General features: G+C 36.4%; 1 protein-coding gene across 1 annotated transcript in view; it reads right to left on the bottom strand.

Annotated features, from left to right (window-relative positions):
• The window catches only part of PPP1R3A (protein phosphatase 1 regulatory subunit 3A), a 40,031-nt gene extending 37,491 nt beyond the window's left edge, over positions 1–2,540 (bottom strand). Inside the window, exon 1 of the mRNA XM_062198671.1 lies at positions 1,753–2,540. Within this exon, the coding sequence (XP_062054655.1) occupies positions 1,753–2,540 (788 nt within the window). The remainder of the gene's footprint in view (positions 1–1,752) is intronic.
• Positions 2,541–12,761: the final 10,221 nt, after the last annotated feature.

Here is a 12,761-nt window from a genome sequence, read left to right as displayed (position 1 = left end):
TATTGTGACGGAGGAGGAGATTGGGCCCATCAGTGACCCATTCCTTGCTCTTGATACCAAGTTAAGTTTGGTCTATCAACGAACCCTCTTATCTAAGGCATGCTTAAGCATGCATTGCTAGTAATTTTAAAGCTGTGTCTTTAACTTGCGGAAAAATCCATTGCTTCTTTTATGAGATCTTTAATAACAAGGCATGGCTTTTTCTAAATTCTGTTTGGTCTAACCTATAGAGCAAGTTGCAGCATATTTGTAGATATTCACTGACAAGGATCTCAATTGGGATATTTTTAATAGGTATGTGATTATGACTATAAATTAGTTTTTCAAATAGTGTTGAACTTATTTTGTCTGCGTAGCTAATATGTTTCTGTGATTTCATAAACATCTAAGTTACTACCTTGGTATATATAAGGATGATTATGTTATTTCTCTTCATAACCCCAGTTAAAATCTGAGACCATTTTGATTTTGACCAAGAAATTTGGCATAATTCACACAATCAACTAAGCTAATCTTTCAAACAACTTTAATGGAAAATAAAAAGACAAATGTTTTATATGTTTGAATTTCTTCCACCTATGCTACACTTAGTTCATTAGCATTGAAATAGCACATGTAATATTAATTATTTTTCATTTTATGCATTAAAACATATAGCAAAAAGCATAAAGAGGTTAAAATGTTCCAATGTCATATCTTGAATTTTTTCACTAAATATAGTTCACAAAGTTAGAATGTAGGTGTCTTGATTCTTAATACAGTTCTCTTCTCACCACCGTATACTAATGTCTCTGGGTTTAGAAACGACTAGGAGAGACCACTCAGAAGACAATCAAACATTTGCGCCCTGGCTGGTGGAGCACTGTGGACTTTCCTTTTGGGACATGGTGAGGAACAGAAGGGCTCTGACTCTTTCTGAATGTTTTATCTACTAACCTAGTGTCATGGAAATTAGCCAGTTCTGAACTACAGACAGAGCTGAGTGTCAATTTTCTTTATTTTTCATATTAGCAGGAAAGTAGGGTTACTAGTGAGGGGGTCACATCCCAAATCTCTAATCTATGTAGCTGAATACACATATGTCTATTTGGGCCATTTATTTTATTTTGCTCCATTTGCATTTACTAAATTATACTAATTTGTATTCTATAATGCTGAATTTGGTTATAATTGTAAATTTTTTTGAAATTCATATGCTGCTCACATATTTATGTATCTCTGTTTATCTTTAAGGCCACATCTGTTATGACTTCATATGTGCCACTACAAACATTCCTGGTAGACTTTAGTCAGTTTTTAAGAAGTTCCTCGAAGCTTTTGTAGGAAGTCAACAAATTTCTAAGCATTAGACACATTGAAATAAGGTTTTATGCTAATCAAAAGTATTTTGAAGCATGAACATTAAAAAATATTAGAACTAAATATACTTTAAATGTCAAAACAGATTTTATATGTGAGGAATCTATTGTTTGAACCTAAGCAATTTATAACTCATTAGGCAAGAAATACATACATTGTAGTTCCCCACCATCTATTACATTATACTCATATTTTCCTCACATTTGAAGAAGAGATAACACTGTTAGAATTTGCAATGCAATGACCTTGATAAAGCCTGACACCATTGTTTCTGACATAGCATGCAGTATATTTTTAAATAGAATGGCTATTTTTTACAAGATGTGAAATACAGATGCCTTATGAAAAGCTTTTCAGATTATGAATTGTAAAGAATGAAACATACATCCTCACCTTGATTTTACCTTCAAGCAGCCTTTTTTTTGTTTACTAGATGCTTCTTCCAATGGCTTTCCAGGCTCTGGCTCAGGTTCCTTCTTTTGACAAACCAATGTATAATTTGTGCCATTATTATTTGACCAAAATGTACCAACAGAAGTTTCGTAACGTATACAAAACTCAACTTTACTGCCATCTTTTTGATAAGGAGGAACCAATGAAATCTTGAAGGAGAACTGATCGGTTTCACCATCACACGAGTTAGGAACATATTCTGCCAAAATGTCGTAATGGGTTTGCCAGTCATCTAAGGACATTCTCACATATACTAACTTCTCAAAAGAAATATTCAAAACTCGAATAATACCCTTCATACTTGTAGAACCAGGAACATATTCAGTTGACTCCAGTATTGCTTTCTGAACTTGTAGCTGTTGCATAAGATCTTCCTTTGAGGCAGGCAAGTCAAACAGTGGAGATAACACATATTCTTCTGTCTGGAAAGCATCCTTTCCTAATTCAAAGGTGGTGGACACACTCGGAAATTCCCAGCTATCAAACTCTTTCACAGACACAAGATTGAATCCAAAGTTGTCAGCAAACGAAACTCTTCTGCCACCTGAGGATGCAGTGTGCTCGTAGACCTCTTCAGAAGCCTCAGAACCTCGTCTGCTCGGTTGAGGGGAGAAGCCAGGTTTGAAAATAGCTTTAACTTCTTCATCTTCACAAAGAGAATCAGACAAATTAGGAACTTCCAAAAAATTATCTTTGCTATTCTGACCAGGTACTTCCGAAGGCTCCATTGGGCTCTCTGGTATCAAATAAGGGAGAACTGTACAACTAGTAGAGGCTGATATTTGAGATACTGAGGCTTAAACTAAGTCTAGTGTTACAGTTGACATTGCAAAAAGGAGTCAGATCTATAAATAGGCCCACTGGCGTGTAAACTATGCTAGCTTGCCTCCAAAGGCCTTTAATATGATAGCAACTATGCTACTCTCGCCAGTATGTTTCAGATTTAACTCTCAGTTTTTAAAGTTGTAATTGTTTATGACCTGGGTTCCAAAGAGACACTTTCGAATGACTTTTTTATTTTAAAAATTCTAAACAAAACTTCAGACTAAAAACATTAATCAATTTATAGGAAAATAAAAAAAAAAATCCTGAATCAGTTTTTACAAGAAAACTTATAAGTCTTATCAAAATACTGAATATCCAATTTGAGCTAAATCAATCCTGGAGCAAGCAATTGTTAAGAGAAGGCACAATGTAGACATGTAAGATTAGAACGAGGTGGATTTCCCAGGTAGTCAAAATAACTCAAGCCAAGTCTTCGAATGAAGATTTAATAAGATTTATTATTTACATTAGTTCCTGTGAAAATACACACGTGTCATGTGCTATTGACTTGAAAATATAAGTAGGCAAAAATGAGCCTGGATGAGAGTAAAACATTCACTTAGAATAAAATTTTCATCTTTGGCTAATTGCCAAACCAGAGGTCTCCTGTAGATTTTATAGCTTCTTTAGATTCTCACATGTTTTTTGTGTCAATTTGAAGCTCATGGTAATTTGGAAAAAACCTGTTCAAAATTTGAAATGCACATATTCTTTGGCCAAGAAATGCCCTAGATAAAAATACGCCCTATCAATGTGGAAAAATAGCAAAGATAAATATAAATATATGTTCATGCAGAATTTTTTACTTACAAGTATATCTCTAGAAACTAAATGTCAATCAACAAGGAACTGGATAAATGATGTTACGCTTTTGAAAAAGAATGTTTACAGTCATTAAAAAGGACAACTAGCATTGTGTTCGATATAGATAGATAACCAAGATAAATGACTAAATGGAAAAAAGAAAATGTACACAAGTATGTGCGTAGAGTATTCCTGGAAAAATATATAAGAAAGTGATAGCAACACTTACCTCTAACCCAGAGGTTGAAGGTTGCAGGGAAAGGGGGCTCTTAATTTATTTCACTTTATAGTCTTCTGTACTGTTTGATATGTTAGACCTTATCCTTGTATGTGTTAAAATATCTATAAATTAATTTAAAACTAGAGTCAGATATTTAGCCTTGCAGTTAAGATATCAATTAGAATACCACACCCAATCATTCTGTCCCTGGCTTTGACTCTGGCTCTGGCCCTTTACTCCATCTTCCTAATAATGTGAACCCTGGGAGACAGCAGTGGTGGCTCAAGTAGTGGAGTTCCTGCCACCTACCTAGGAGATCTGTATGGAGTTCCTGGGTCCCAGCTTCAGCCTCATCCTGGCACACTTGGGGAGCAAACCAGAAGATGGGAGCTCACTCTCTCTCTTTCTTTCTCTCTGTCATAATTGCTTTAAAAATTAAATAGAAAGTAAATTTTTAAAATATAAAGTCTGAAAGGTGACTAATATTTTTTTAAAAAAAGAGAGCTCCAGACCATTGCTTCTTTCAAATGACAATTTCATAAATATGTTATAATTTATTCAATAATTTGCTTTGTGTAAAGTAGTAAACAAATTATTTTCCAATATGCGAAATAAGTGATGTGTACAAAGATAAGGAAATAAATTATGTAAGCTTTTTCTGATCCACACAGCTAAAATGAGTGTTGACCACATGGATTCTTCAAGAATAGGAAATGGCTGTGGAAATAGCTATCCCTTGCGTTCTTGACATCATGAGTAGAAATAAGGCAAGGTACCTAAAATATATCATTACCTACTCAAGGAAATTAGTAACAAAGTACTTGATAAAAATAATGTATATAGTCATGTCAATGATAGAATAGTGAAAATTTGAGATGCAGTACTATTCTAAAGTATTTTAACTATCTAGTGGTTTTGAGTCTATATCCTGGCTCTGTCATATGCTGGTTGGATGACCTTCTGAATGCTGCTCAAATTTTCTGACCATAACTTTCCTTAATTGTTAAAATGCAATACTGGGACTGGTGCTGTGGTGCAGTGGGTTAAAGCCCTGGCCTGAAGTGCCGGCCAGTTCAAGTCCTGGCTACTCCTCTTCCGATCCGGCTCTCTGTTGTAGCTTGGGAAAGCAGTAGAAGATGGCCAGGTCCTTGGGCCCCTACACCCATGTGGGAGACCCATAAGATGCTCCTGGCTCCTGGCTTCGGATCAGCTCAGCTCCAGCTGTTGCGGCCATTTGGGGTGTGAGCCAGCGGATGGAAGACCTTTCTCTCTGTCTCTCCCTCTCTGTAGCTCTTTCAAATAAAGAAAATAAATCTTTTTTAAAAAATCAAATAAAATGCAATATTAACCATTAAGTAGAATATTTTAAATATATCTATCACAAAGCCTACAGTAACTGTAGCAATCACATTTATTCCCACATGTCTTTATAAAAGTTATTTCTAAGGTACAATAGATAGATGATTTGATAGATAAACAGATAGATGAATAAACTCTAGAGAAATCCCTACATATAACATTACTAAATGATTTGTAATGTTTCTTTTGTTTTTAAAGGCTACAGTATGTAACACACATCTTTACAAAACATGAAATAGCTCTACATTAGAAAATGGTCCTGTTATTTGATCTAAACTTTTAGCTTTTAAATATGCCTCTTTACACAGAGAACTGTTCCCTTGATTTGTAGTAATCACTGTCTTTCTTTTGGAGTTTATAACCTTCACATAATTGTAGACAATTGACATATCCCCCCTTAGTCACCACTTAGCTAAAGCAGAACGATTTCATCCTTTTAATCCCTTCTCACATGTCAATCCTCCAGTGCTTTTTATCAATTTGTTACTCCTCCATGAACTCCTTCCAGCTTTTCTTTATTTTTCTATTAATGAGTTGCCCCAAGGTGACAGCAATATCACAGATCAAGTCTCGGGAGCATGGGAAAACACACTTGCAGGCTCAGTTTTGTGCCTTGGTGTTTGCATTTAGTTAAAATTCTCATTTCCTTGCTTCACTTCTGTATCATAGATCAAGCCAGCATTCTATTTTCTCATTCGACTGTTGCCTCTCCTGCAACCAGGCTATAAACCCAATTTTACTCAACTGATTAAGATTACTGGTTTTAGCAAACTGAGAACATTTTTTTTTTCAAAAGCTACAGTTCAAGTCTTCACTCATTCTACTATTTTTTGTGTTAAGCAAAGAAATTCCTTAAAGTTACCTTTTCCATAAAAACAGTGTCAGTCAGGATCCCAGTATTTAGGAAGTAGATGGCACATTCCAATAATGTAATTCTGGGGGGGGTGGTATTTACAAGTTTGTTTATGAAGTACAAATGCAGAAAGGCCACAAGGACGAGTGTGACAAACTGAGGCCAATGACCACAGAGCTGTTACCATTCCTCAGAGTCAGGGAATGGAGAAATTATCAAAACTTGGAAGTAAGTCATGCCGTAAAAAATTTACAGGTTGGAAACCCGGTCAAGGAACACAAAACATCTTGCCAGGTGTGATCCAGAAGCAATAATACACACAAAAGGATTCATTCTTCCCCTTTCACTAATATCCTACCAGGATGGGCCAGAGGCCATGGGGACCTAGCTCACTCAAATCAATCTCCTGGAGCAGAGAACAGGGTGCAAAAAGGAAAGAAGGGTAATGGGAAAATTTGAAGTAGCAAACAGAAGATATCAGAGATTAGACCATATAAGTGACATGCATTTACATAACATAATATATATGTTACTTAATTACCATTCTCTAATATAATCTGTACACATATATACACATATGTTGACATACATATATAACTTAAAGTATGTGTGCATGTTCCTGTTTACATGTAGTCCATCTCATTGTCAACTGAATTTCTTTTACCTGGTCTTTCATTGTCACTGAGTTTTGCAAAAAAAGTCAAAATGTTTAAAGTCTATAGGCTCTTAGTTGGTGAAAATTACAAATAAGAAAGAAGTTTATCAACAGATGTGTAAGAAATAAATTATCTTCTTTGATATTAGTCATAACTTTGCATTTCTTTCCCTAATTAGGTTAGTTCTTTGCAACCTAAACTCTAGAAACATCACAAAAGAGTATGTGGAAGAGTGATTCTTGATGAAATATGTGTCAAAATCACTGGAAGTGTTCAAACTGCATGGGCACAGATGCACTATCTGATCTACAGAATAATTCTGGTACACAGATCTGTTGAAACTTCACAGTCAATTGGCCTGTTGGATGTGCAGTAAGTCACTGGCATTCTAGATATGGAAACAATGATAGTTATCATACCTGAAGCATATATGCTCTTTTTACCATGGAGACTATAAAATATTTTAAAGATTTATTTATTTACTTGAAAGGCAGAGTTATAGATAAAGAGAAGGAGGGAGAGAGAGAGAGAGAATATCTTTCTCCCACTGGTTCACTCTCCAAATAGCCACAATGGCTAGAGCTGAGCTGATCCCAAGCCAAGAACCAGGAGCTTCTTCCAGGCCTCCCGTGTGGGAGCAAGCACCCAAGCACTTGGACCATTTTTTGCTGCTTTCTCAGGCACATTAGCAGGGAGCTAGATGGGAAGTGGAACACCTGAGAGTACCCATATGGGGTGCTGGCACTGCAGGCAGCTGCTTTACCCACTACACCACAGTGCTGGCCCCAACTATAAAGTATCTTTACCAAAAAAAATGGCATTATGAGGTTAGCACTCTGCCTACAGTATCAGCATCCCATATAGGTGCTGGTTCAAGTCCCAGCTACTCCACTGCTAATCCAACTCCCTGCTAATGGCCTAGGAAAAACAGCAGAGGGTAGTCCAAGTACTCAGGCCCATGCATCCACCTGGGACTCCCGGATGAAGCTCCTAGCTCCTGGCTTAGGTCTGACACAGGCCTGGCCTTTGCAGCCATTTGGCAAGTGAACCAGTAGGTGGAAGATATTTCTCTCTCTCTCTCTCTCTCTCTCTCTCTCCTTTCTCCTTGGCTCTGTATCTCTGCCTTTCAAATAATTAAATAAATCCTTTTTTTTAATGGAACTAAAGTTCAGTAGAATTGTAGAGCAGCAGAACTTTTAAAGACAATTAGCAATCCTCAAGTCTAGTATTTTCACATAAAAATCCACCAGAACAGCAAAAGACCTTATAATTCAGTAAGATCATGGACTTGAACTCAGTTCTCTCTTGCTTTCGGTCTTGTATTCTCTATATTAAATGACACATATGCCATCTTTTTGTTTTAGAATTCATAATTAACAAATTAATCATTCTTTGAAAATAGTCCTTAAAATTCATTTGTTCTAGATTTAGTTTATTTTCTTAATCAATTAACTTTTGTGAACTTTTTCTTTTCCATTTGATGAAAGCTCTCCAGGGGTGTCCTGATAATTTTTCTTTGTGACGAGGTCTTTCCACTCTTTTCAACCTATGCCCCTTTTGATGAATATAATATCCTATACTGTACTTTCTCTCCCTCAGAGACTCTGCTGTATTTCTGTTTGGGAATGACTGATCTAAGTTATAAAAATGAATTATGTAATCTCTTTAGAGCAAATATAGCTTCTTTGCATTTTAAAAGACAATTACTTAAGGGACACACTTCAGATATAATATGCGATACAAAGCTCTTCATCAGATGACAATTATTGAACAAAATCTTTCCGAATTGTTCACAATAGAGCATGCACAGATACGTCAGCAGAAAGTATAGGCGTTTCCAGGTAAAGGTAAATTATTTATTTATTTATTTGAAAAGGAGAGAGAGAAAGAAAAAGAGATCTAGAGACAGAGATTCTCTATCTGATGGCTCACTCTCCAAGTACCCACAACAACTGGGGCTGAACCAGGCCAGCACCTGGAGCCAGGATACCAGTCTGGGTCTTTAATGTGGGTAACAGGGACTCACACACTTGGACCATCACTCGCTGCTTCTCAGCATGCACAATAACAGGACACTAATCAGAAGCAGAGCTGTGACGCAAACCCAGGCACTCCAATATGGGATGGCAGTTGTCCCAAGTTGTGCTTTATCACTGAGCCAAATGCCCACCCCAATGGCAAATTTCCTTGGAACATTTAATGATTCAGTATATATCATGTTGCTGCAGAAGAGTTCTGCCATTGAGGGCAGCATTAGAGAAAAACTAATATAATACTCAAGCACCAAATGCTTACTTCATATGGATTGTTAACATTTTGTTTTATTCCTATTTATGCACATATTATATGGACTGTTAAATTCCTTTGGCCAAAATAAAGGTACATCAATATAAAGCAGAGTTATAACAATGTAGAGGTCTGGTGATGCCTAGCATATAAACACGAGGGCTATGACTTGGAAGAAAATTGAAATCTGCATTTGTCAATAGGGTTCTTACTATGAATTGTGAGTGTTGCAAGTGTTATCAATAAAAGGAAAATGCATAATAAACTTATTATATATATGTCACCTGATAATATCTTTTTAATTGTTTGTTGGCCCATAAAATACATACTCACAGTATGTACTTATAGATATTAAAGGTATAGCCATTTACACTGTATTATGAGTCAGCAGGCCAGAATTCTAGAGTCATGTTTATCATGAAGAAACTATATGACCTGGGAAACCACTCAACTGTTAGCCAAAATGTGTGGATTTTAATTGTGATCTCTTCAAAACCAAAACGTTTGTAAATACAACAAAAAATTGACATTTAATTGTAAAGCAAATCTCCACTGGCATCTTACCCCATGTCAGGCGCTGTGTTAGCACCTAAGTCTGCAAAAATAAATATAAGATAGAGAATCTGTTCTCACCTAGTGGAGAGGTAGGCAACAATGGGAATTCTCCATTGTGATGTATGTTGCTTCCTTGTCCTTGCAGTCTTACTCATCCATTTCAGTATCTTGGGAATAACCCTTGTAAGCTTGGTTTCATGGATTCTTCCCATATGCTTCTCATTATCATGTTAGAATTAGATTTTCATTTTAAAGGCAGATTTTTTAAGTGCTTTATCAGCAGCCAGGGCCTATCTGTCCCCATTTCAAATAACTTTGGACTCTAAATTCTGCAAAAATATTGACTCTTGTAGCTGCTATTTACTTTGTTAATTGTATTAAGTATTCAGCTGCAGGGACTCCAGTGTTAGAAATCTAACCAACAATGCTCTGGTAATTTTTCACCTGACCCTTTGACTTAAGGTGATGGTATCAGTCAAGAAAGAGTTTGAAGTCCAAGCCAGAGTGTAATATCCCTTGGTATGATATAGCTTGCCTGAAATCTCTGCTTTATCGAATTAAGGAAAAGAAAATTCAAGGGTTTTTCTATTAATATTAATATAAATTATCAAAATATTGTTTTAAATTCTAACATAATACTTGAAATTATAACCTCTAATAAATTTTAGACTGCTTATTTGGATTCATTTTTGGACACATTTGTGGTTTTTATTTTATTCATATGTTTCAAATGTATTAATTGGGAGAAGTTTGATAAAGTATGGGTTTTTAAAATAAAATGTACCTGTTTCAAATGGTTGCTCCTTTTTTTTAGCTGATTGATCTTGGGCATTTTATAAATGCAGTACAATCATGCTTGACTCATTTAGTCATTGTGAGGATTAAACTAGAACATGTCTGCAAGCCATTGTTGATAGTGACAAATCAATTAAAAGCATTTTAAAAGCTGTTTTATTGTTATTCTTGCAATATTGTTGATTTTGTTAACATACGTCTGTTACTGAGAGACAACACAGCTGTGGGGTTTGAGAACACAGTGTCTGGAGATGTACTGCATAGCTGTAATCCTGCTGCTTCTGTTTATGAGCTGAGTGACCAGAGGTCATTGCTTTGCCTTTTTGTGCATTTATTTCCCCATCTGTGAAGCAGGACTAATAGGAGTTCCTACCTGAAATGGTGATGAGGAGGATCAATTGAGTTAATTCATGAAAATCTTTTGAAACAATGAGATTATAAATATCAGTTCAAATTACAATGATTAAAAATTTATAAGGAAGTGACAGTCATTTGGTACAATGGTTATCTTACCACTTGAGATGGTAAAATCCCACATACTACAGGGCAATTGTTATCAAAACAGCATGGTACTGGTACAGAAACAGAAGGATAGACCAATGGAACAGAATAGAAACACCAGAAATCAATCCAAACATCTACAGCCAACTTATATTTGATCAAGGATCCAAAACCAATCCCTGGAGTAAGGACAGTCTATTCAATAAATGGTGCTGGGAAAACTGGACTTCCACGTGCAGAAGCATGAAGCAAGACCCCTACCTTTCACCTTACACAAAATCCACTCAACATGGATTAAAGACTTAAATCTATGACCCAACACCATCAAATTGTTAGAGAACATTGGAGAAACCCTGCAAGATATAGGTGCCAGAAAAGACTTCTTGGAAAAGAACCCAGAAGCACAGGCAGTCAAAACCAAAATTAACATTTGGGATTGCATCAAATTGAGAAGTTTCCTTTTAGTACTTCAAAAGAAACAGTCAGGAAAGTGAATAGGTAACCGACAGAATGGGAAAAAAATATTTGCAAACTATGCAACAGATAAAGGGCTGATAACCAGAATCTACAAAGAAATCAAGAAACTCCACAACAACAAAACAAACAACCCACTTAAGAGATGGGCCAAGGACCTCAATAGACATTTTTCGAAAGAGGAAATCCAAATGGCCAACAGACACATGAAAAAATGTTCAAGATCACTAGCAATCAGGGAAATGCAAATCAAAACTACAATGAGGTTTCACCTCACCCCGGTGAGAATGACTCACATTCAGAAATCTACCAACAACAGATGCTGGAGAGGATGTGGGGGAAAAGGGACACTATTCCACTGTTGGTGGGAATGTAAACTGGTAAAGCCACTATGGAAGTCAGTCTGGAGATTCCTCAGAAACCTGAATATAACCCTACCATACAATCCAGCCATCCCACTCCTTGGAATTTACCCAAAGGAAATTAAACTGGCAAACAAAAAAGCTGTCAGCACATTAATGTTTATTGTAGCTCAATTCACAATAGTAAAGACCTGGAATCAACTCAAATGCCCATTAACAGTAGACTGGATAAAGAAATTATGGGACATGTACTCTATAGAATACTATACAGCAGTCCAAAACAAAGAAACCCAGTCATTTGCAACAAAATAGAGGAATCTGGAAAACATTATGCTGAGTGAATTAAGCCAGTCCCAAAGGGACAAATATCATATGTTCTCCCTGATCGACAACAACTGAGCACCATAGGGGAAACCTGTTGAAGTAAAATGGACACTATGAAAAACAGTGACTTGATCAGCCCTTGTCCTGACTGTTGATGTACAATTTAATACTTTATCCCTTTTAGTATTTTTTTTTGTTCTAGTACTATTGTTTGAACTCTGTAATTAACACACAATTATTCTTAGGTGTTTAAATTTAACTGAAAAGTGATCCCTGTTAAATATAAGAGTGGGAATAAGAGAGGGAGGAGATGTACAATTTGGGACATGTTCAATCGGACCTGCTCCAAATGGTGGAGTTAGAAACATGCCGGGGATTCCAATACAATCCCATCAAGGTGGCATGTACCAATGCCATCTCACTAGCCCAAGTGATCATCTTCAGTTCACAATTTATCACACTGATAGGTCTAAGAGTCAAAGGGATCACACAAACAAGACTAGTGTCTGCTAATACTAACTGATAGAATAAAAAAGGGAGAGAATGATCCAACATGGGAAGTGAGATACACAGCAGACTCATAGAATGGCAGATGTCCTAAACAGCACTCTGGCCTCATAATCAGCCCTTAAGGCATTCGGATCTGGCTGAAGAGCACATGAGAATATTTTAGGCATGGAAAGCCAAGACACTCTGGAAAAAAAAAAAAAAAAAAACACAAATGAAAGATCTCTGCGAGTGAGATCCCAGTGGAAAGAACGGGGCCATCAAAGAAGGAGGTACCTTTCTCTGAAGGGAGGAGAGAACTTCCACTTTGACTATGACCCTGTCTGAATAAGATCGAAGTCGGCGAACTCAAAAGGCTTCCATAGCCTTGGCAACTCATGACGAGAGCCTAGGGAGATTACTGACGCCATAAACAAGAGTGTCAAATT

This window comes from Lepus europaeus, chromosome 1 (genome assembly GCF_033115175.1).
Source record: "Lepus europaeus isolate LE1 chromosome 1, mLepTim1.pri, whole genome shotgun sequence".
NCBI lineage: Eukaryota > Metazoa > Chordata > Mammalia > Lagomorpha > Leporidae > Lepus > Lepus europaeus.
Note: the sequence above shows the minus strand (reverse complement) of the source record. Positions and strands in the feature narration are given on the sequence as shown.